General features: G+C 36.9%; 1 protein-coding gene across 1 annotated transcript in view; it reads left to right on the top strand.

Moving 5' to 3' along the window:
• IBTK (inhibitor of Bruton tyrosine kinase) overlaps positions 1-25,551 on the top strand; it is a 93,716-nt gene that overhangs the window by 5,251 nt on the left and 62,914 nt on the right. Inside the window, exons 2-9 of the mRNA XM_045294319.1 lie at positions 7,238-7,918; positions 12,959-13,055; positions 14,098-14,222; positions 17,975-18,085; positions 19,196-19,366; positions 22,304-22,421; positions 22,510-22,690; positions 25,119-25,242. Coding sequence (XP_045150254.1) covers positions 7,598-7,918; positions 12,959-13,055; positions 14,098-14,222; positions 17,975-18,085; positions 19,196-19,366; positions 22,304-22,421; positions 22,510-22,690; positions 25,119-25,242 — 1,248 coding nt within the window. The 5' untranslated portion in view covers positions 7,238-7,597. The remainder of the gene's footprint in view (positions 1-7,237; positions 7,919-12,958; positions 13,056-14,097; positions 14,223-17,974; positions 18,086-19,195; positions 19,367-22,303; positions 22,422-22,509; positions 22,691-25,118; positions 25,243-25,551) is intronic.

The following is a 25,551-nucleotide window of genomic DNA, read 5'->3' on the forward strand; positions in this document are numbered from 1 at the left end:
TGAGGTCAGAAGGCTATTCTTAGCACATGAGACATAGGTATTAGTTCATTTTGGTTTTGTGGATGTCAAAGAATAGCATGATCAGACCTATGTTTTAGTTCAGAGAACTGAACTCTTAAACAAGGATAGATAGAAGAATTATGGACCATTGTGAGAGTTCAACTTAAATCGGCTAAGATGTTTGTAGTCCATTAGTTTTCTAAGTTGAGACAGCTGGTTCTAGCTAACTATATTCCTCCAACTCAATTTCCTATCAGTGCTTCATAGTTATCAAGCATAAGCAGACATTTAAACTTTAACTTTTATTTCTTTGTTTCGTTTCTCTGATTTCTGAATTATTGGTCCTTTATTCTTCTTAGTTGCCCTGCCAACCAAGCCAGAAATCTATGAATTCTCACCAAGTCTTTTCAGTTCAAGATCCTAAATAAGCCTCTGACTTCCTCCTTTCTCCGAAAGGAGCATGTTCTGCTCCATTCTAGTCTGCAGGTTAGACCTAATTTCTGTCTTTGTTCTGAATTACTGGGATTTTCATCATGGACCAAGACGACTACATGTTTCTGTATTTACTGTCCCCTTGCCTTGAAGGCCTCTCACCCAGAATTTATCAGGTAAAACGGTATTTTATACAAGGGGCTTCCAAAAATTGTGGGAAAAAATGGAATTAAAGGATAATACTATTGGCTCACCACCTTTTGGAAGCCCCCCTTGTTCTCCTCTACATGTGTTCCTTATACTCCTCTTCTCCACTTCCCATTACTATGTGCCACTTGTTTTACCTCAACTCAAACCCAAACACCTTCCGTCATCAAGTTAGTTCTGACTCAGAGCCACCCTATAGGATGGCGTAGCACTGCTCCTTAGGGCAACAGGCTGCCACAGCTTTCTCCTGAGAAGTGACTGGCTGCTTTGAACAGTCACCTTTGGTTAGCAGCCAGCACTTTAACCACTGTACCACCAGAACTCTTGCTTTACCTTGGCCGTGGATTTATAATTATGATAAATTATTATCACTCATTTATATCAAATAGATCTTCTCTGCCACACTTTGATGTTTTTAGTGGCAGGAACTATATAATAGATAATAAGTTGTGCTAAGTCAAAATAGTTGTTAAATTATGCATTCAATTAAGTAATATGAACCTATAAGTTAGCATTATATTTAAAATATTTGAGTATTAATCTTGTTGTATTCCTAGGCCTGCGACCCAGGGTAGGTACACTGGAGAGGCAAGGCAGTGTAGCAGAAATAAGAGACTGAAAGTTAGATCTCTGTTTTAGTTTTAATTCCCTCTTTTCTAAAACAAAATACTTTTATTGGATGATTCCCTCTTTAATTGGTGGCATGATTTACATGGTTTACTTTATCTCCTGTCATGTAAACTGCCCAGCAGGCACTGGCTACTTAATACATCTTTATTTACTTCGTATTCTTCCCCTTCAATAAGCATAAGTTGAGTACATAAATAAGATTAGAAATGGACATTGGAATTATAGATCTAGAATTTGTGGGAGATATGCAGGCAGGAACAGATATAAGGATTGCAATTATTCAGGAAGAAAATGAAGTAGACAGTAGAAGAACCTAACATTTGAAGGTGAGATGAAAGGATAGAATCCTAAGAAAAAATGGTATAAGCTAGAATCTAGGTTTAATGCTTCCATGACTCCCTGGCCCTTGCAGGATCCATGTCTAGACTCCTTAGAAGACTGTAGTGTTAATGACTTCAAAGCTGGGGAGTTAGTTAAGACTAAGTATCCATACCAGGTAACTGTGACATTGAACAAACAGGACTTCTGGGTTTAAAATTTGTTACATTTCTGTTACTGAAAAAGTAATTCTAGACTTTGGGCAGTGCAAGATATGACAAAACAATAATTTATAAATTATCTAGGGTTCATGAGGGAGGGGGGCATGGGGAGTGAGGAAAAATGAACTGATGCCAGGGGCTTAAGTCGAGAGCAAATGTTTTGAGAATGATGAGGGCAATGAATGTACAAATGTGCTTTATGTATGTATGGATTATGATAAGAGTTGTATGAGCCCCTTATAAAATGATTTAAAAAATAATTCTAATAAAAGAAAATTGTTGGATGCATATTTGGTGCCAGGCACTATGCTAAGCAGTTTACATACATGTTTTTGGTTATCTGCTGCTTGTTCTTGTACGGTCCCCATGACTGGTTGCTTATCTGTGTGTTGTGCTCCATTGGTTTTCATTAGTCGGTTTTCTGAACGAGTCCCCCAGGCCTTTCCTCCTAGTTTGTCTAGGTCTAGAAGCTCTGTTGAGTCTTGTTCGGCATAATTTTCTAGCCTCCACTGACAGATGAGTGATGCCTCTGGTTGATTTTAGTTTTTATTGACATAATTCATGTATCACACAATTGAATAGCTCGGTCATTTATAGAAGAGTTGTTCAATCATCATCACAGTTTTAGAATATTTTCTTCTTGTAGTTATTGTTGTTAGTCCTCCGTCGCCCCCCCAACCTTCCTTGCCATGTCCTTAGGTAATTATTAATCCAGTTACTGTCTATAAATTTACCTATCCTGAGATTCATATACAGAAAAAAAAGGCAAAACAAGTCATTAAACATAAACAACAAAGACAAAAGAAAAACCTCAATCTAAAAGAAAACAAAATGATATAATCTGAAACTTTAAAATGAATCAGATGGAAGATCAAATAATAAAGTATTACATTTTAACCTAACTGCATCTGCCATAATCATTTTCTTTCTTTTTGTTATAATCAATTTTACGATGCTTTTGTCTGGTAGCAAAAGTTTTTCATCTGTGGATTATGGTTAGAGGCTTAATCATCATGGGGATTTGGGGTTTCCACCGTCATTTATAGCCTTCTGTAGACCAGGTGTTCACAGTTGAATCTCTGATACAGTTCCCGCCTCTAGATTTGGATTTTATTATTTATAATAATAGTTAGTATGAAACTTTCATTGCTGTTATTAAAACTAAAGCACAGGCTGATGTAATTCTTCAGTGTGGACTTAGTTGACGCTCTGCTAGATGGCTGTTTGTTTTGAGACAAACATTTAAGACCTCAGGTACTATTCTTTCTGATTGCCAGACACCATCAAATTTCTTCCTCACACTTTGCCATATACCCGTATATTCAGTGATCTCTCCTTAAGGATGAGTATTAAGTTGGGCTATATCATAAGAACTAATTTTTCTTAGATTAAGGCTATGATTAAGTGAGCCCAAAGCCCATTAATGTATCTATGTTTTATATACATCCCTGGTTCATTTGAGAGACAGCTGGCTCAGGAGAGTTGTTGCTGTGGACCAATAACTTTATCTTTACTGCTTGCTGATCCTGACTTGTAGTAACCTATTAACTTCCCTAGGTAGTGTATTGATTGTGAGTATGGGTTGTGAATTTTGAGTGGCCATTGCAACAATTTATTGAGCCCAGCATAGAAGTAGAGTGCCCTGGCAAAATGGGTGGTATCAGATTAAAGAAGGTGATGATGAGTGAAGGCATGGCTGACCCCTGCCTCATGGCAATAGGTAAGCCAGAGGAGGTCAGATAGGCCATCCCCACACTGTCCACTGCACTCTTTAACCAGTATATTAGCATTTTTTAACTTTAAAGAAATTCGGTTTTGGTATAGTATTCAAAAGGGTGTATAGAAAGAAGTTTTATCTTCTATCCCAATCTATGTTGGGCTGAGTTTGCTAGAGAAACACAACTAATGACATATACATGTATGAGAAAGAATTTTATATCAAAAAAGTGGCCCAGCCCCATCCAACTCATGTCTATGGGTCAGATGCTAACTGGAGAAGCAGGGAGAACACAGGCTAGTGGATATAGAGTTACCTGAACCCAAGGTCCACAGGAATGTGGTAGGGCACAAATGCTCCTAGGGTCACCGTGGGCCACATGTGCTGCTGGTCCCAGTTGTGCAACATGGTGGTCAAAGAGAAAAGAGGTGGACAGGAGAGAAGTTCTCCATAGGATCTCTCATCAAAAGGCCACACACCCTGAAGAGGTGTTATTAGGCTGTGACCTGATTGAGAGGTTGGACTCCACCCCTGTCTTCGCACAGTTGACATAAACTCTAACCATCCCACCATCACTAACCATTGGACACCCTTCTTCAGAGTAATGACTGTTAGCTATTTTGTTGTATTTTCTTTTGGACATCTAAAGTGCATAAAAAAGCATAAAGATATATTTTTTACTCACATAGTATTTTTTATCTCATTAAAATTACAATATATCATGTAGATTATATAATATCTGAACGTATATAACTATTTCATCCTTGATAGCTGAATAATGTTTCCTTGGATGGATATACTATACTTCCTTCAGCATGTTGGGTTACTTCCAGGCAATGCACAATAATGTTCTTGAACATATGCCCCATTTCACACATAAACTCTATAGATTGTGACCCTTCGAGTTTTCATTAATTTTCAGAACTAGATTACAAAGCCGTTCTTTTAGTTAATCTTCTTTTGAAAGTTCTGATGGAACTGGTTCGGCATCAAAAGAACTAGCAGACCTACGCAGACAGATACATGGAATGCATTGGCTAGGAGCTGCATCTGGATCTCCTGCATGGAGAGTTATAGGATGAATTGCTATTAGTAAAACTGTTTTGCACTTTGATGAGCGTTATTGAATTGCTCCCCATAGAGTTTGTACCAATTTATACTCTCAGTAGCAATGGATGGAAGTTTCTATCTCCCTTTAATATCCACCCTTTGATCGTTGTCATTTTAATAGATTAAGACTATGTATCACATTATAGATTTAATTTGCACTTCTTTTAAGTGAGGTGAACTTTTCTTTTTTTTTTTTTGAACTTTTCTTTTTAAAAGTCTTTAAATTTCTCTTTTGGTTGAGTGTGGTCATATTTGATTTTTTTTCTTCAGCTGGCCTTGTTGATATTTAGAAGCTAGAAATTAGATTTTACCTCTTTGTCAATTATTTTATATAGCTTCAGAACTACATTGAATTTATTATTGATTTATCTTATTTAACATACATTTCATACTTTGTTTAGAAAGGCCTTTCTTGGCAGTTATTTTAAAAAACTACGTTTTCATCTAGTGTTTTACTGGCTTCATTTTTTGTTTGTCTTTGAGTTATCTGGAATTTATGTTGATGTAAGATATAAAGTAAATATCTCACGTTATTTTTTCCTAGGTAGCCACTTAATAGTTTTAGCATCCTTTGTATCATCTCCTATGAGCAAGGACCTTTCATGCAGATGGAACTGTGTTAACAGCCTGCCCGGCACTTAGTGAAGACTACATACCTGAGAAGTGTGTTGGTTATTGTTGGTATTCTTATGGCAGCAGATATGGTGGTTATGATATAGTTTTAGGAGATTAGAAATTCAGGATGGGATTCTTACATAAATATTGAAGTTTAGGTATGGTTATAATTTGTTGGGACATAGTTAGAAGACTGAAAATACAGGTGTGTTAGTCTGGGTAAACTTAGGGAAACAAATCCACAGAAACTCATATGTAAAAGAAAGAGTTTTATATAAAGGGTAAGTGTACATTAAGAAAGCATCCCAACCAAGTGCTGTCCAAGCTCGTAAGTCCAACGTTAGCCCATATATCGGACACCAATCTACAAAGTCCCCCTCAATCTCACAAAATACACGCAATGATGCCGACTGCAGGAGGAAAGCCAAATCAGTGAGCATGTAAGTGTCTCAGCAGTGGCAGGGGTTTCCACACGGCTACTCCAGCACCCAGGGCTGCATCAAGGTAGGTTCATGTAGATTCTCCTAGGGGATGTCTCACAGGAAGTGAGCCTTGCCAGCTGTATCAGGGAACTGGCTAAGGCGGCTGCACTCTGGTCCCACCATCAGAAAGCAAGAGACCTGAGAACTAGAAAGGTGAGGCTCACGGAGCCATTTATCTCTCCGCCCTTCAGTTAATCCCACATGTGTTTCTAGGCCAGGTTGGCACAATAAACCTTAACTATCTCAACAGGAGAAGGAAAGAAATGTACCAACACCGAGATTAATCTTAAACATAAGACTGGAGGTAAGGATGTCTGAGGTAGAGACAGTGCTGAAGAAGAAATTCAGTTTGCTAAGAGTCAAATGAAAAGAAGTTTTATTGAGGAATAAAACAGCAACTGCTGGGTAGCACTTGATAAACATAGGTGTCCAACTAGATCAGAGGTGGCAGTGAATTATATACACACAGTGTAGTGTGAGTACAAACTTTTTCCATTATCAGTAGCAATGGATGGAAGTTTCTATCTCCCCTTAATATCCACCCTTTGATCGTTGTCATTTTAATAGATTAAGACTATGTATCACATTATAAATTTAATTTGCACTTTTTTTTTTTGCTCACAAATTCTTGAAGACAGATGGCGTAAAAATTTTCCAGCAATATCATCAATGCTCCCATCTTATTTTATTTAAAAAAGTAAAATTATTCTTATTTAAAAAAAAACACAAGTGTATAGTTTAACCTCCTTCCTTGTTTGCCCAAGAGTGCTCTTGAGTTACTGTATATACTGAGTATAAGCCAACCTGAATATCAGCTGAGGCACCTAATTTTACAAAAAAACTGCATAAAAAATGTGCTGGAAAACTTGGCTTATACATGAGTATATATGGTAATCGTTTAGTCAGGGGTCCTCATACTATGGCCCGCAGGCCACATGTAGCCCGCTGAGGACATTTATCCAGGTGCTTTTGCCCCATTTTGTTTTTTTTTACTTCAAAATAAGATACATGCAGTGTGCATAGGAATTTGTTTATAGTTTTTTTTTAAACTATAGTTCAGCCCTCCAGTGGGTCTGAGGGACAGTGAACTGGCCCCCTGTTTAAAAAGTTTGAGGTCCCCTGGTTTACTGCAAGCGTAGCCAAATACCTCTAAATTGAAGTTCTCCTAGCAAAATAGATAGCTTGGATATGAAGGTGAAACATTGATGGACTTTTTTAAAGAGAGGAATTAGGACATGCAAATATGGAGGTCATTATAAAATATTTGAGGACAGTGTAAGATAGTATTTGTATTATTTTTTACTTTAAAAAAAATAAATTTGCGTTAGAGACTTGTTACTCAAGATTTGGTTCATCAAGAATTTTGTAGGATTGGGTATTTGTTAGCATTATCAGAAAAAAGCAAATATTAAAATAAAATTACATTAGACACAAAATTAGCTGCTAAATTTTCTTTTTTGTGAGACGGATACCTACCTTACTTTTGTCTTTTTCTTCCCTTATAGGTCACCCTTGCAATTATGGATATTTAAAAGGATCTGCGAGTGTGGAGGGGGAGTTCCCCTCTCCACTCCCCCTTGGTGCTTGACTTTAGGAATAATTTATAAACTGGGGGAAATTTTTGATAAAAACTTTGTAATAGAACTATTTATAATTTTTGTTTTCATTTTAGTGCCAAAAGAAATTATATTAATATACATAGTTTTATACTGTTGTCCTGAGGATTTAAATTGCAATCCTCAACAGGCCATATATACTCTTAACTCCTCTTGAGGAGTAGCATCTTTGTGTCCTGGCATTTTCAGTTTTTAAACAGCAGTATTAACTGAGTATTCTGAAGAAGTAAGCAGTTTAAAAATACTAGGATGAGTTCCCTTAGCCCTGACTGCACATCGAAGTGTCGATCCCTGAAGCATGCTCTGGACATCCTTTCGGTGATAACAAAGGGGAGTGAAGGACAGATTAAGACTTTTCTCTCTAGTCATTGTTACAACGCTGCAACTATCAAGGATGCTTTTGGCCGGAATGCCCTTCATCTGATTTCCTCCTGTGGAAAGAAAGGCGTATTAGATTGGCTTATTGAGAAAGGAGTGGATCTCTTGGTGAAAGACAAGGAATCAGGATGGACCGCTTTACACAGAAGCATTTTTTATGGACACATTGACTGCGTCTGGTCTCTCTTGAAGGCAAGTTCTTCTGTTTAATTAAAACTGTCTGGCCATGCATGTTTTTCTTAATCGTTTTATTTGCCCACTTACTTTACAAAAAGGATTTAGTTAGATTTGCTGTTACCACTTGTTTGATATATTTTACTACTATAATTCGTCTTTGGAATTAAAGTCAGTATTAGACGTGGTTCTCTAGAGAAACAAAACCAGAATGCTAATAATTATCTCTCTCTCTCTCTCTCCATATATATATATTTATACAGATAGTGTATTAGTCTGGGTACTAATACTGAGAACCACATCCACAGAAACTCATGTATAAGAGAGAGTTTTATATAAAGGTTAAGTTCACATCAAGAAAACATCCCAACCCAGTGCTGCCCAAGCCCACAAGTCCAACATTAACCCATTAACCCATATGTCCAACACCAATCCACAAAGTCCTCCTCCATCTCACAAAACACACACTGTGATGCCGACTGCAGGAGGAAAGCCGAGTCAGTGAACATGTAAGCATCTCAGCGCTGGTGGGGGTCTCCACACGGCTGCTCCAGCACCCAGGGCTGCATCGGGATAGGTCCATCCGGCTTCTCCTTGGGGATGTCTTAGAGGAAATGAGCCTTGCCAGCTGAAGCAGGAAACTGGCTAAGGCCACTGCACCCTGGTCCGACCATCAGAAAGCAAGAGACCTGAGAACTTGAAAGGCGAGGTTCATGTAGCCATTTCTCTCTCCGCCCTTCAATTAACCCCACATGTGTTTATTGGCCAGGTTGGCACAATAAACTAATTATATCAGATAGATAGATATATAACATAAGAAATAAATAGTTGGTGACATTTACTAATTAAAATAGTTTTATTATACATTAATAGTAGAAAAATATTTTATTGGTAAGAATCTACCTAGGTTTTCTATTTACTGGGTCATCTTGGACAAGTAACATAATCTTAAATCTTGATTTTCATCTGTAAGGCAAAGTTAATAATATTACCTTTCTCTCCCTCCAGGCAGGACCAATGAAGAAAATGCATACCCAGAGTTTATTAATAGTATTATTGAATAATCTTATATCTAAAAGTCCTGGGATATACTTCAGTCCCGATTAATTTCCTCTTTTATGAGGAAAACTAGATGTACAACATCTATCAGTTTTACTCCTTCCCATCTCTAAAGCATTGGCATTTTCATGTTTCTTGTGAAAAGTGACTGATTTCCAAGCCTACATACTTTGGGAGAGTCACTAAGCCTCTGGTTTATAAGTTGCCATTTAAGTGTCAGGATTTGAAGCTTCATTTGGAAACGGTTGTGGTCTGATCTGAACTTTGGACCTTCCCTTCCTTTAGTGTTTCATTCCCCTTTAGAGATCTGTAATTATCAAGCAATAACAGTTAAGAGGATGGGCAGTATCTGACTGTTTAATTCTTGTCTAAACAGGGTCATTATGAGTCAGAATTGACTCAAGTCACCTAAAAACAATTATCCTCACTCCTGAGGAGAAGTCAGAAAATCATCTTGGCTTGATTGGCGTGTAGAAACCTTTTTTGACCATTCAGTGTATTGTAAGCCATCTGGATGTGCTCTGTACATTAATCTTTCCTTTGACCTTCCACCCAAACCCACTGCCATTGAGTATTGAGACTCATAATAAATGTATGTAGGGTTTTTGAGACCGTAAGTCTTTATGGGAGCAGACAGTCTTATCTTTCTCCCTCGGAGCATCTGGTAGGTTTGAACTGCTGACTTTATGGTTAGCAGCCCAACACAACCCAGCGCTCCAGCAGGGCTCCTTTCAACACTTCTTTAATGAGTGATCGCAGTTTTCGTGTCAACCCTGTATCTGATGCCCACAATAGCACTCAGATAGTTTACATCGGCAGGAAGATACAATGTGCACGTGTATATTTAAATTGATTTTCATGAAAACTATATGTATGAAATATTTAAGTACTAAAATCAATTCTAATGTATATTATATGCACACATACGCACTTGCACATTTTAAGCTCCTAATTGGCAAAAATATAAAACTTTAGCAAAAATTCGGCTTCTGTAAAAAGCTGGAGTGGAGGTAGTATTTCTTGCGTAGTTTTCCTGTGGTTCCTTGGCTCTAGGACAGGATGTGTGGTTGACAAAGACTGTGCTTGTAGGGTTCTGTTTCATCTTGTTGCTCTACCATTATTCTGGAAGAATTGATTATTTTACCTTCTCCCAGTTACAAATGGAAGAATTTATAGAATCATAAGATTGTGTTGATCATAAAGCTGTGTACCTGGTAATAACTAATTACATTGCATAACAAGATGGATAAGGTCTCCTCAATGAGTTTTCCTTCTAGTAAGGGGAAATAGACTAAAACCAGATAATTAAACAAATAAAAAAAAAAAAGAAAACCTTTCTTGATTTATTGCCCTGGACCCTCGCTGCTCCTTTCTACATGCAGATTTTGAACTTTGGTTCTGCTTTTGAGAAGACAATCAAAACAAGCCAAACACGTTTCCTATATTTCCTAACAGACTTTCCCAATAGTACTACCAGTGGTCATAGTGCACTAGAGCGCACAACAGAATGCGATCCTGTACCGCCCTGTGCCATCGTCATAATCGCCAGCATGTTGGAGTTCATCATTGTATCTGTTGTGCCAGTCCGTCTTACCAAGCACCTCCCTCGCCCTCACTGTTCATTCCTTCATAAAGCGCACTTTTTTAGATATTGATCACTCTTAATGACATGTTTGAGGAGCCCTGGTGGTGTTATATGTTGGGCTGCTAATCACAAGGTCATCAGTTCAAATCCACCAGTCTTGCCACAAGAGAAAAATGAGGCTATCTGTTCCCATAAAGGTATACAGTAGTGTTTCCCAAAGTGGGTGTTATTGTCCCCCCGAGGGGGCTCTGGAACTGTTCAGGGCTGCAAAAGCAGATACCTACACTTTATCCTGGGTTAGAGGCTATAGTACAGAAGTTTCTAATTGCCAGGGGGTGCTGAGTCATTTTTTTTCCTGAAAAGGAAGACAGTAGGCCAAATAACTTTGGGAACCTATGATTTACAGCCTCAGAAGCCTACAGGGATAGTTTTGTCTTATAAGTTCACCATAGTCAAAATCGATTTGATGGAAGTGAGTTTGGATTTTTCTTTTTTCTTTTGTGGTGACTTGTTCAAAGTGATTGAGTTAAATGGTGTTCTTTTGTGATCCATAAAATTTCCGTAGCAACTTAGAAACCACCGCAGTATGACACACTGACAGATGGTGATAGTTGTAGAATAATTGTGTCTAAAGTCCATTCATTTCTTAGGGAGACATGAGATATTCAGGCTTGTAAGCCTCACATTTTATATGCTATTTAGTTAGCTAATAAGTTTTGCCCGTTATTTTGGACATGTGAAAATTGGACCAATATCATTTAGAGATTAAGATAAACATGTTAGAAAATGTCAGAGCCCAGCATATATAGGGGGTTCTGAAGGCAAAAGTTGTCTGAAATCTTTTATGCAATTAGGGCTGATTAGGATGATGCAAATATGTCTAGTCTTACCTGAGTCCAGTTTGTTTTTATAAAACATGGAGCAAATCAATAAAAATGCCAAAATAAAATTTCTAGGGATCTATGAATAGCTTGGAACACTCATCCCTGAAAACTACCATTGTTACTCTTACAAAGACTAATGCTAGGTCCTCCCACCTGAATTTCTTATTTTTGAAAGTATAATTTAAAATTTTATATGACCTTAGATCATCACTTCTGATGTTTGTTAGCTCCCTAATTTGAGCATGTTCTCTTGATTGACATTTCGGGAAACCATCTAGAACAGTAAGAATTGATCATAGTTTATTAGAAATCAGTTGTTAAAAGTGAAGAGGAGATTTTTAAGTAACTTAAAATAGAGCTATATTTTGACATGTTAAAATACTATGGTTCATCTTATCCTTAACTACCCAGGTAAATTATGTGTGTGGACAGGCAGTGATGGCTCACATTAGTTTAAATAAGGTAAAGTTAAGCAATTGTGGAAAGTCTTACAATGTTTGACAGCAAACGTTAAAATATGTTTTTGAGAAGCAGCACATTTTATATTTTAAAAACTGCAGCCTCTGATGCCAAGGCACAAACTCCTCTGGTTGTCTCCCTTCCACCCCCATACACACAGAGACAGCAATACCCCACCCTCCTTATTAAATAAATGTCTTCACTATGAAAAAAAAAAACTGTAATGGTGGAATGATGTGAAATGTACTTTCTTCTCTGTCTTCCTACTTCTCTATTAGATTTATTTTCTAAGAATAGATAGTAATAGGGATAGGTGTGCTAACTACTTGAAATAAGTAGCACAGAAAAAGGTTCCAGTTTATGTTTGCATTTGCATTGTACGCATAAAACTCTATGGATTGCGTTAAATTACTGCTTAGAAACACATATATATGTCCTAGAAGTTTTTTTAAAATACAATCTAATTATATATGTTTCTCAAAAGGCCACAAACAATGCTGTAAAAATGAGTTAAAGTGGTAGGATAAGAAAATAGTATCCATCATAAAAATAGAATTAAAAGAGTACAATTGTCCTAGTAATAAAGACAGAATTCAAGGCAAAAAGAAATAGCATATAGGACCATGTCATATTTATAAAGAATAAATCTTAAAAAACATTTAAAAAGAATCCTAATACAAGTTTTGCTCTGCCATTGCCTTGCAATTTTTCCAGCCTCTACCTATAAAGACATAGATAATATATACATTTAGTTGAATTCCAAAAAGTCATACACATAGACCTAGGATCTTGTAGGTAACAGCACCTGCCTTACCATGGGAAGCTTTCATAAGTAATTCATATTGACTTTAGATATTGTTTATTTGATTCATGCTTTCTGGTTCTTCCTTATCCTACCAAGACTTGGATAGTTATTTTTTTCTTAGTTGTGAAAAGTTTACACACACATCAGATTATTCTAATTATTTTGTTTACCTTTCCTTTTCCCTTGTATTTTTGGACTTGAACACCTGATTCGTTAATAGGTAAGAATAAGAAATTGATTAAAAATGTTTCACTTTTATTTTTTAGCATGGTGTTAGTCTATATATTCAAGATAAAGACGGCTTATCAGCTTTGGATCTTGTTATGAAAGATAGACCCACTCATGTAATATTCAAGGATACTGGTAAGAAAATTACAGAAATAAATTTTATTTATTAATTTGTAAGTACAGCTTAGAAAATTTTAATCAATTTTTATTTTTTAAAAAACCTAGAAGATTTGTGTGTAGCCCTGTGTGAGGAGTTTTTACTTTGGTGTGTTGATCGAAATTTTTGGTTTCATGTTCACAAGACTTATTTTGTCCATTTTTGTCTGGAATTTTGTCCGTAAGTATAAAAATATAAAGTGGAAAGGCAGTTAGAATTCTATTGTAAAGTAATTAATGTGCACACCAATAGCAGCATTACATTTGTATAGAGAAAAAAGGAATGGCGAATGGAAATGATTCTTCTACCCACACATTCTAATTTCACTTATCCCTCCAGTTTGTTTGTCCATTGAGCTTTGGAATTGGGAAGTGGGGGAAAAGGAAAAGAGGTTAAAATGGGCCCTATCTAGTTTACATTTAACTCGTGAGCCAGCTAAATAAGGACACATTCTTCATTTTTATTTCTACCTTGGACACCACATTGCAGCTAACAGTAATAATTCCATTCTAGAACTTTATCAGCATTCCAAAATAAAGTGAACATTTCTGTCTTACCTCTGATGAGACTTCATTCCCAATCTAATGTCATTTTCACCTTGATCACTAGTGTATTTTACACCTACCAAGAGAAAAGTACTGAAAATTAATGTTCCTGTGGAGGTAGAAGTAATGTCACATTGGCTTCATTTGAAACTTTTTTGTATACACCTTGAAGTTAAAATAACTACATATGATATTCATTGAAATTAAGTATTCCTTTGACTGCTGAAAAACAAAGAGCAGTTGTTAAGAGTATCTATACTGAGAGTTGCTTGTGTTAGGAATTAGGTCTTCTGGTATCTTCTGGATTCAAAATTTAATTTTAAAAAATGTTGGCATCTTTCTAATCATGATTAAATCAATTCCTATAAAAGGTCATGTTTTAGCTAAACGTATTAACAGAGTACTTCTATAATTGAAATAAATTTATATTTGTATTAAAATCCTAATGGTGTAGTAAAACTAATTTTCACTTTAGACCCTACAGATGTCTATACTTGGGGCGATAATACAAATTTTACCCTGGGCCATGGAAGCCAGAATAGCAAACACCATCCAGAGTTGGTGGATATGTTCCCCAGAAGTGGAGTTTATATCAAGCAGGTAAAACGGAATACTTTTAGATAGTCAATGGACTTTTCTTACTCGATAACTCAGCTTCTCCTTTGGTTTCTATTAACTAGGTTGAAATGCAATAACATTTTATTCACGATATCAGTCAAAAGAAATTTGCTAACTTTTTAGATATGTAGGTCCTAATCATATATAGAGACTATGTAAAATACCCTAAGATATGACGTGTGCTAGTGCCTACACAGTGTTAATAAATTGGAAAGTACTGTATAGATAGTCACTGGATGGTGGAAAGAGTTAATAAGCTGGCTGGCTAAGGGAAAATTTGGCAATTCAAACCCACCTAGTGGCTCCACAGAAGAAAGCCCTGTTAGAATGTTTCAGTAAAGATTGCAACACAGAAAACCCCATATATGGAGTGGTGCTACTTGAACAGGTGAGGCAGCAATGAGTTGGAATCGACCTGATGGTGTTTTTCATCTGTGAACTTGTTAGGTGTCTGTGTGGGTGGAGTGTGGTGGGTGTTGCAAAGGTAGTGGATTGGAAGAGGGGAGAAATGGAAGAGAGATATATGAAAAGAAGAAATTTGAAAATACATATAAAATTTCTTAAAAGTTGCATAATATTCTTAAAGATTTAACATACTAGAAAAAGAAATGAAATATATGAAGGACATGCTGCACACACTATCTCCTAGTCTCAGGTATAAGCATAAGGCATCCTCACTCTTTCATAACGCATATCGCTATTTAAAATCTTTGTACCTCATATTGCACCTCATTATATTTTTATTGTTTGTGATTTTATGAAAATGGAAATTATCTGGCTCCTACTTTTCATAGTTGAAGACATAATATACATTTTCTTTGTTTAGGTTCTTTGTGAGTAATATCTGAGGGGATCCCAAAAAAACACTGGAAAAAAGCTGCGCTGGGGGGAGCTTTCATAGTATGCATTTTTCCCACTAGGGAAGCATCAGGCAACTTGCTCTGAGTTAGTGCACCCAGTGGCATCGTCTGGGAAAGTTCTCTCTGGTCACAGTGAATTTTTCATGAAAGAAGTTTCCTTGTTTTTTGTGATGGCTGATTTAAGAGAACAGCATGCGGCTGTGAAATTCTTTTTCCTGCTCGGGAAAAATGCCACAGAAACTGTTGAGATGTTGAACACAGCTTACAAGGACAGCGCTATGAGAAAAACTCAAGTGTACAGTGGTTTTCTTGTTTCACAAAAGGTAATTGATGACAAACCATTTTGGAAGTCTGTCAGCTTCCCAAACAGAGGAAAATGTTGACTCATTCATTCCACCTGGTCAGACTTTTAATCAAGCTTTCTATTTAGAGGTTCTGAAAAGATTGTGTAACTGTGCATGACAAAAAGGGCCTGATTTGTGGGGAAGTTTTGCCACCAGGACAATGCATCTGCTCACCACCGCCATCTCAGTGTGCCGGTTTTTGGCAAAACCATTATGCCTCTCTTGCCCCATGCAGCTCACCTGACCTTGCTTTGTGAGATTTGTTTTTCATTTTTGTAAATAAAGAGGGACATGAAAGGAGAGTGATTTGATGACATAGAAGAGGTGAAGAAAAACATTGAGGAAGGTGCTGTCAGCCATCCAAACAGATGAGTTTGAAAAATGTTTCCAAGAATGGAACTCCAGATTTGACAAATGTATTAAGTGTAATGGAGAGTACTTTTTAGGTGATAAGGTTGTTTTGTAGAAAAAATTAAATACATAGCTTTTGGGGGAAAAATGCCAGGTTTTTTGGGCACCCCTCGTACACATAATTTCTCCTTTGTTCTTTTCCCATGTGCCTCTGTTTTTACTCATAATTTTATGGTGAAGTGTGTATTTGATTTTTTTTTATTATAGAAGCTTGTAACTATATAAAAAAGTAGAGTGTAATGGATACTCATGTACTCACTGTTTAGTGTAAATAATTAGCAATATTCTGCTGCAAAAGTGAAGTAAAAAATATTGCAACCCATTGTGCAGTTCATCCATATACAGGTTTATCAAAACGTATTAAATTACTCATGTCTTTGCAAATAGTGGAAGGCTGCAGACAATTTCTCTCAGTAATATAATTGTCTTAGTCTTGTTAAGTTAACTTCCAAAAAACTCCAGTGGGCACCTTCCCAAATCATTGACGCTTTGCATTAAGTTTATGGCAATACTGCCCACACATCACAATTGTTTTTAGATAGTTCAATCATTTTCAGGAAGATTGAGTAGATCTCAAAGATGAGCCAAGAGAGAGAAGACGTGATGAATGGAGAAGCTGGCTAACGTGCAAACAGTGGTGGAAGAAGACTGTGGAGTTGACATGGCTGCGGATTGCTGCTGCAGCTGGGATCTCATATGTTTGGGCCTTTTCACTTTTAAGTAACTCCTTGACCGTAGCAAGCCTTCAATGCACTGGGTACCAAAGGTGTTGCATGAAGATTAGTTAACTCAAAGAGCCTTTTAAGTAAGATCGAAGCTAATGAAAGCTATTTATGGAATGAATCATAACCAGGGATGAATCATGGACTTACCAATATGTTTCCTGGAACAAAGTCCAATCAAAACATTGGCTTTTGAAGGCATCTGCAGGCACAGTTAAGGTCAAGGCAGAGAAATCAATTTAGAACTTTATGATGATGGTTTTGGAGATTCAAAAAAAGCAATCTTTTATCTTTTTATTGTGAATTGGATGACTCTTTACCGAACAGATCATGTGTTATACATTCAGAAATTCATACACATTTTATTTCATTGCTTATCTTACCTGTGTTTTCTGTTTCCATTCCTTTTGAACCCTTTTGAATTTTGTCCTTGGGCAAATGCTGCCTTTTTAACTCAACTGGTTTATTATTCAAGATGTGCATACCACCCAGTTTTATTGTTCCCTTATAGACCTGTCTGGTATTTGGTTGAAAATTGAGCCATAGGGGCAAACGCAGGTCCAAACCTGAAGGATTACTAAAGGTTTAGAGATTCTTCTAGTCTCTGTTCAGTCAGTAAGCCCGAACTCTTTCATGATTTTGAGTTTTGTTCTACATTTCTCCAACTCTAACTAGGACTTTCTAATGTGATTCAGAGCAAGTGGTAGAATGTAGCCGAATGCCATCCAATTCTAGTCTCAGGATTATGGTGACTGATGTTCGTGTGGTGAATAAGCCACTGGACTAATGGTTTCCATGTGTCTTCAGTTTTCAAGGAATAATTTGATAGATTTACTTTTGAAGGATCAGTACAATCATGGGGTCTCTATGAGTTTATGAAAACTGAACATGGCGTTGGTGAGAAAAAGGCAAGGAAGGTTGAACCAAAGAGGTTTTTTTCCCCGTCTTGACAATGCACCTGCCCCTCTTTCGAGGGTAGCAAGGACTGCCCTTTGAGCAATTCTTTGGGAAACTTTGCCCAATTCACCCTTCATCCCTGATCTTACCCCTTCAGATTTCTTTTTGTTCCCCAAATTCAAAGAACATTTCAAAGGAACAGGGTTTGAGGCCCCTAGAGGATGGCTGAACAGCCATTTTGACGTGGTGTTAATTGAAGTGCACATATTTCTTCAGGGAAGAGCGATAAAGATGGAGACACTGCCTTCAGAAGTGTTTGTAGACCGAGGTGCAGAAGATGTCCCAAACTGTAGTCTCACTTTTGATATTTTTTCTTAATAAACAGATCTATGATTTTCTAGCAAGACCTTTGACTTACCATTGTGTGTGTGTGTGTGTGTGTGTGTGACGTAAGGAAGTTTTATTTAGAGAAGGTTAATATTTGCTTATTTTCCCTTTAGGTGGTGCTTTGTAAATTTCACTCAGTGTTTCTGTCCCAGAAGGGACAGGTTTATACCTGTGGTCATGGTCCGGGAGGACGTTTGGGACATGGTGACGAGCAGACATGCTTGGTAATAAAATGTCATTACACCATTTACGTAGCGTTAGTTGAAATTTTGGTTTATTTAAAGCATAAATAATTCTTATTTTGACCAATTATAAGGAAACATTAAGTTTATTTTGAAAACTCTTTCATGATATGTTCATACTAAGGATTTAGATAACATGCAATATTTTAAACCATAAAAAATTATACTATGAGTATGTATATATTGAATCACTAGAGTATATAAGCTTTAAAGTGTTTACAGACTTTAATTAAAGAACTCAGAAGGCAGATTAGTTATAAAGTTTTTCTCGAAGAAGTACACTTTGTGTTGCTTGTAGCGTCTTCTATGGCCTAGTAATTGAGACAATATTTTTATTATACAATCACCAAACCAAATCTTATATAGTTACTGAGACTTGATGCTAATTGAAAGCAACCATTACATTCTAGAAAAGTGACTCCTTAGGTTATTCTTAAAGATAAGTTTTATTGCAGTTTTGTAATTGTCTTCATCTTATATACAATGACAGCTGTCACAATGGCAGTCTTTATTGATTGCCTGCTCTTTGCCACGTACTATGGTAAGTTGCCAAATCCTTAACTCCCAACATCAGCCAGATAAAGTCTATTATACTCTACAATGCTACTAATTTGCCTTGCACACTCAGAAAGGTTAAGAAATTTGATTGAGATCAAATAGCTAGTAAGTGACAGAACTGATGTTTGAACCTACAACAGGCAACTCAAAGGACCCTATCTTCTGTTATTCGGTGAAAGGATACATGGAGTTTTTGTTTTGCTTTGTTTTTCTCCCCCCACTATGCCAATGAATTCTTTGAAATCAGAGTTACTTTTACTTATAATAAACAAATCTATACTTGGTATATGCTAAGGGCTCAAAAATCATTTGTTGAGTTGAAATATTTTCTTCAAATGACTTAATTGAGGATATTGGGGGCATAAACCAACATCCATATGCTTTTAAGCTCCATCTGGCCCTTGCTGAAGTGTAGTTTATAGTAGACAGCTGTGTTTACCAGTCATTTAATGTTAGATGTGGTATCATCAGATTCTATTTGTGTACCCATATGAATGGTTCATATTTTATGTTATAGTTTATTTTATTTTATAGGTCCCGAGGCTTGTGGAAGGACTGAGTGGTCATATTTGTTCTCAAGTCGCAGCTGCTAAGGATCATACAGTTGTATTAACTGAAGATGGATGTGTTTATACATTTGGTCTAAATGTTTTTCATCAGTTAGGACATATTCCCCCACCTCCCAGTTGTAATGTCCCCAGACAGGTAAACAACTCCTTTTTAAACAAGAGGGTGACCATATGCTATGCACTGGAACAGAAAGACATTAAGTTATTGACAAAGTAATACATTTTACTTAAGTGATTTAGATTTTCTTAGGAAATGTGTATTTTTTCCACAAAATAAAAAAATTAAATATAAGGTAGATTAATATGAAGGGGCTTCAAAAAGTTTATAGAAGAATTTCATGATCTTTAATTCCATTGTTTTCCATGAACTTTTTGAAACCTCTTGTACTATAAGAATATGGAAATGAATCATTAAGTATAAAGCCCAGGGCCATCAAATGGATTCTGACTCATAATGACCTCTAGGGTAGGGTAGAATTGCCCCTGTGGGTTTCTGAGACTTCTTCTTCTTCCTTTTTAAATCCTTTAATTGGGGGCTCTTACAGCTCTTAGTGCATACATCCATTGTGAGGAGAACATTTGTACATTTGTTGCCATCATCATTTTCAAAATATTTTCTTTCTACTTGAGCCCTTGTTATCAGCTCATTTCCTCTCTTGCCCACACTCCCTCCCTCATGAACCCTTGATTATTTATAAATTTCTTTTTCATGCCTTCCACTGACTGCTTTCTCCCTTGACCCCCTTTTCTGTTGTTCATCCCCCCTGGGAAGGGGTTACATGTCGATCATTGTGATCGGTTCCCCCTACTCCTCCCACCTTCCCTCTATTTTCCTGGTATCGTTACTCTCATTATTGGTCCTGAGGGGATTATCTGTCCTGGATTCCATGTGTCAAGAGCTCTTATCTGTACCAGTGTACATGCTGTGGTCTAGCCAGATTTGTAAGGTAAAATTGAGGTCATGATAGTGGGGGGTGAGGAAGCATTAAAGACCCAGAGCGAAGTTGTATGTTTCATCGGTGCTATACTGCACTCTGACTGGCTCATCTTTTCCATGTGACTCTTCTGTAAGGGGTGTCCAGTTGTCTACAGATGGGCTTTGGGTTTCCACTCCGCCCTGCCCTCCCCCTCATTCACATCAGTATGATTTTTTTGTTCTGGGTCTTTGATGCCTGATACCTGATCCCATTGACACCTCATGATCACACGGGCTGGTGTGCTTCTTCCATGGGGACTTTGTTCCTTCTCAGCTAGCTGGCCACTGAGAATGCTATTCTTAATGGTAGTAGAATGCCTTATATTTTTCCTGAGGGAGCTGCTAGTGGTTTCCAACGTTTTTATAAGTGGAGGTCGAGTAAATGTGAAATGTACACTATTTTGAGATACCTTATTGAGGAAAATTATGCCAAACTCTAAATAAAAAAGTCATATGGGAATGAAGCACTGAGAAGCCTGAACTTTATTTCTGCCTTTGCACAGAAGTCATGCCTGGGGGTCTAAAAGTTGTTCCACTTTTTCTCATTCATTTGCATTAACCACCACCAGGGGGCGGCCTTTCCCCAATTTTAGTAATTGAATGGAGAATGGTAAGCTATTATTTCAGAACATAAAAATTTTCATTTTGAAGTTAATATTCTATTTTTTTTCTTTTCTTTAAAATCATTTTATTAGGGGCTTATACAATTCTTATCACAATCCATATAAAAATCAGTTAGTAAAGCACATTTGTACATTCATTGCCCTCATCATTCTCAAAACTTTTGCTCTCCACCTAAACCCCTGGCATCAGGTCCTCATTTTTTCCCCTCCCTCCCCGTTTCCCTCTTCCTCTTGAACCTTTTATAATTTATAAATTTATGGATTTAAAATTAATATTAGGTATACATTTTTACTAATAATTGTTTAAATTTACTTTGCTCTTCTGTATGATGAGGGAATCAATAAGTAGCCCTGGTGACACAGTGATTAAGCCCTCTGCTACTGACCAGAAGATTGATGGTTCAGAGCCAGTAGATACTCCATGGGAAAAGTTTGGGCGCTCAATTCTGTAAAGATTACAGCCTTGAAACCCTCAGGGGCACTTCTGAGTCCTGTCGGGCTAGTCGATGTTGGAATTGAGTCAACAGTAGATTTGAAATAATTCGTCTTCATCTCCAATTGTGGTACTTCTTAGTAGATACATTTTCCTTAACTATCGTAGGAATTTGTGAACATTTAACTGTTTTGTGGGCTATTTCAGTATAGTTTTATTCTGTGTAGTTTTATTCTGTTTTCATGGTATGGCTACATTGGAGCTCTGGGTAGATTACAGACGTGTGTGGTTTTCCACTAGAGGCAGTTTGTACTCGCGGGGCATTCAGCAGTATCCAGAGACACATTGGTTGTCATACATGGAGTGGGAGGTGCTGACTGGTAGTGGGTGGAGGTCAGGATATTGCAGAATATCTTGTGATGCTCAGGGCAGCTTGTACAACAAAAGTATCTGTTCAATAGGGTCACTGTTGAGAGACCTAGTGATGCCAAAATGGAGGCGCTGTGGGTTAGATGTTGAACTGCTACTAGAAGGTTGGTGGTGTGAAACCATCAGCCGCTCTGTTGGAAACATGAGGCTATTTGCGCCTGTCACGATTTACTGTCTCAGGAACCCTAAGTAGCAGGTCTACTCTGTCCTTTCAGGTCATTATGAGTCCGAGTCGATTCAGTGGCAGTGAGTGGTTTTTTATTCTTTCAGTTTGGTGTTTTCTGATAAGAATGAGAATGCCTGGTTTTTCATGTTGCTTGTTAGACCAAAGAAGAGCCCAAAGCGTAATGATTTGGGTTTTATACCATGTCAGTTTCCCACATGTTAAAACTGCTGAATGCAAGTGGCCATGTTGGAATGTGTTTTGTCCTGAGAAGGGCTCATGTCTTAGTGTGAGATCTGTTTGTGACAACTGCCATGAGCACCTGAGGGGGCAGTGGCGGGCATTATCCCATAAACATGTTTGCTACCCTCATCTACTCACTCTTTACAGAATTTTGCCAGATCACAGGTCTTATTGTAAATCGCAGTCTTGTGTTTCTCTTTGAGTAGATGCAGGCCAAGCATCTGAAAGGGAAGACAATTATTGGCGTAGCGGCAGGCAGGTTTCATACTGTGCTCTGGACTAGAGATGCTGTGTACACAATGGGATTGAATGGGGGACAGCTGGGTAAGTAATCTACTGGCAATATCTGGAAAATAGAGTTAACTCTTAAATAGATGCATTTTGTGATTTGCTTATCTGTGTAATTCTTTAGGTTATTTACTAGATCCCAATGGAGAGAAGTGTGTAGCGGCTCCTCGTCAAGTCTCTGCTCTGCATCATAGAGATGTTGCACTCTCCTTGGTTGCTGCCAGTGATGGGGCCACAGCCTGTGTGACCACGAGGGGAGACGTTTACTTACTTGCAGACTATCAGTGCAAGAAGATGGCTTCTAAGTATGTGCACTTCTGTGAACGAAACCTCACTTTGGTATTGGCTCAGCTTCTTTCAGCAAATACTGACTTTGTGTTGTGCCTTATAAATTGTCATATTGAAAAATAAATGGGAATTTTTGCATATAACCTTTGTACTCTCTTTTCATGAGAGTATGAACTTTTCTAAAGTTCATAGCTTTAGATAATTAATCTTGTGACAACATCATCACTGGTTTGTGCAGCCATTTTTATAAGTTTTGTTTTGTATAAAGTAACTAAGTAAATGCCATTAACCCGTTACCCAGTCCAAGTGCTTATATCTAATTGGTATATTTTTCTCTTTGGGTTTGTGTGGCTTATTGTTATCACTAAGCATGTTCAAGTACTATTAAATAAACTAATAGTTGGTTGATCATAAACTCAATTAAAGCAGGGAATCATAAACATAAAATTTTAGTATGGATAGGTCCACCAATTGCAGTTCTGCCTTTGGTTCATGAACCATATTCGTATGGTACTAGAACAAGTTTCTAGTAATGTAAGTTCTACACCTGTACTTTAGGTATATTCTCTGTCATTTGTCATTGGTGCATCGATACCTGGTTTCATTACAGCTAAAACCAACTTTTTAACTTGGTGAATTAGGTAAAGTTCTCGGAACAGTTTTCATTAAACAATTTATACACGTTTTGCTTCAACTCATCTATTGCATGCTCATCAATGTATCCCACGTATCCTACTTCCTCCCTGTATTTCCTGTTTTCATTCTTCATTTCTTAACCCTCTGAACTTTGCCCTTGTATTAATGATGCTATTTTGTCTGCAATAGTTAACTATTCTAAAACAGAATGAGTTTGGTTTCAGACCTGAAACTTGCCTAAGGACCATAGTTTTTGAGCTTCTATCAGTCCATCTGACCAGTAAGCCTGGTCTCCTGTGACGTTGAGTTTTGTTCCATATTTTTCTTCTACTCTATTTAGGACTTTCTAATGTGATCCTTCTCAAAACATTTCATAGTGGTAGCCAGGTACCATTTAGTTCTTATCTCAGGGTTGTGAAAACTGGTGAGTGCATGATCCATTAGTCCATTAAACTAATTGTTTCCATATGCCTTTCCATTTTTATCATTCTTCCTTCCTCTGGATGGGCAGAGAACAATAGTGGCCCTTAGCTGGCTGCGCACAAGCTGTTAAGACCTCAGTCCCTATTCACCAAAGTGTAGGGCCGAGTATTGTCTTTGTGAATTATGCTATGCCGGTTGACCTGACGATGACTTGTCTATTCTTATTGATTCTATCATTCCACAGTACTCAACTTATCTAATAGATAATATTCACTTCCTTTCAATCAGTTATTTCATTAGTTTATATCATTTTAATTTTTTAACTATAGTAATAAATGCAAGTATTGAAATGGATTTCTGAGCAAATACACCTGATTCCTGGGTGAGTATAACTCAACTTCAGGAAGCAGTAGTGTACACGAAAGAATTCTAGAGGGCCACCATCTAACAATAAAGCAATTAGAAATTTAAATTAAAAGTCAAAAAATGTGCTTTTGCTTAATGCAAGTGAGATTGCATGTCATGATCAGATTCTATTCATAAAGTTATTTTATGAGCAGAAAATATCAATTATCAATGTGTGGCAATTTCCCTGTACAGCAGTTGAGTTACTTTTGACATGAGTTATAGGTCACATTTGAAAACCTGAAATATGAAAATGTGCAGGCACTTGTTTCTTAGAAGGAATTGGCTTTTTTCCCCCGAGTATGAAGTGATTTAAGTTGTTTTATTTAATGTTTATAAAATTTGCTTGTGATAACATTTTAATCCTGTTTTCATTAAGAAAAAAAAAATTTTTTTTTTAAAAAAGGAAATTCTTTTTGTTGCTGGATAAGTTCCAGCATAGTAATTTAATAAATATATCTTTTTTAACTTTGGAAAATATTAAAGTTTTTCATAGAGGCATTATTATTGTTTCACATTCTTTCAAAAGAATCATGTAGCTAATGGATAAGTTTTTATTACAGAAGAATAATAATGATTTTCATTTTATATATATATACTTAAGGCTTGCCATATTTGAAATTAATTTCATTTTGAAGTTTTAAATTTTCCTGCTAAATGCAAATATACTAGAGCCTTTGGCCACACTAGCTATTTAAACCGTAGAGCAAATGTGTGTTTTTGGCAGCCGAGCTGTTAGGTACTTAATGTGTGTATCTGTGTGGGAGGAGGCACTTGGGAGGGAAGGACTTGCATTAGACAGAAACTACTTTTGTATAAAGGGAAAGAGAGAAAAGAGAGATGGGACATACTGATTTTTTTGTGCTTTATCTTTCATAATAATCAGCCTGAGATTATTGTTTGAATAACGATTTCTTTAAAGTTGAGTCTGTTTATTTTGGAAAACATAATAATTTAGCTTTCTTGTCCATTGTCACTTAGACAACTGAATTTGAAAAAGATTCTTGTTTCTGGTGGACGCATGGAGTACAAGGTAGATCCTGAACACTTGAAAGAAAATGGGGGTCAGAAAATTTGTATTCTTGCAATGGATGAAGCTGGAAGGGTGCGTATCTCTTTACATAAAAGTGTAAGCTCATTGTCAGTAGCTATAAGGGGACTTGGCAATGTAAAAATGCTTTGTTATGTTAGTGAAACTTCCCATTGCTTTGGTTTCCTTAATTTTGACATTTGATACTAATTAGTATGGAGTTGGTATATGAAAGAATGATGACATTTAATTAGTATGCAATATTTGTGAAGTTGAAATTAAATTTTCATTTATTATGCTTAGAATGAAAATAAGAGGAGGCCCAATGTCCACCTGCCACCCTACTACCAAACCTATAATTATTTGCACCTAGGTCCGTTTCCC

The sequence above is a fragment of the Echinops telfairi genome, unplaced genomic scaffold, assembly GCF_000313985.2.
Source record: "Echinops telfairi isolate 266 unplaced genomic scaffold, ASM31398v2 ScPeMD7_3533;HRSCAF=4204_0, whole genome shotgun sequence".
Taxonomy (NCBI): domain Eukaryota; kingdom Metazoa; phylum Chordata; class Mammalia; order Afrosoricida; family Tenrecidae; genus Echinops; species Echinops telfairi.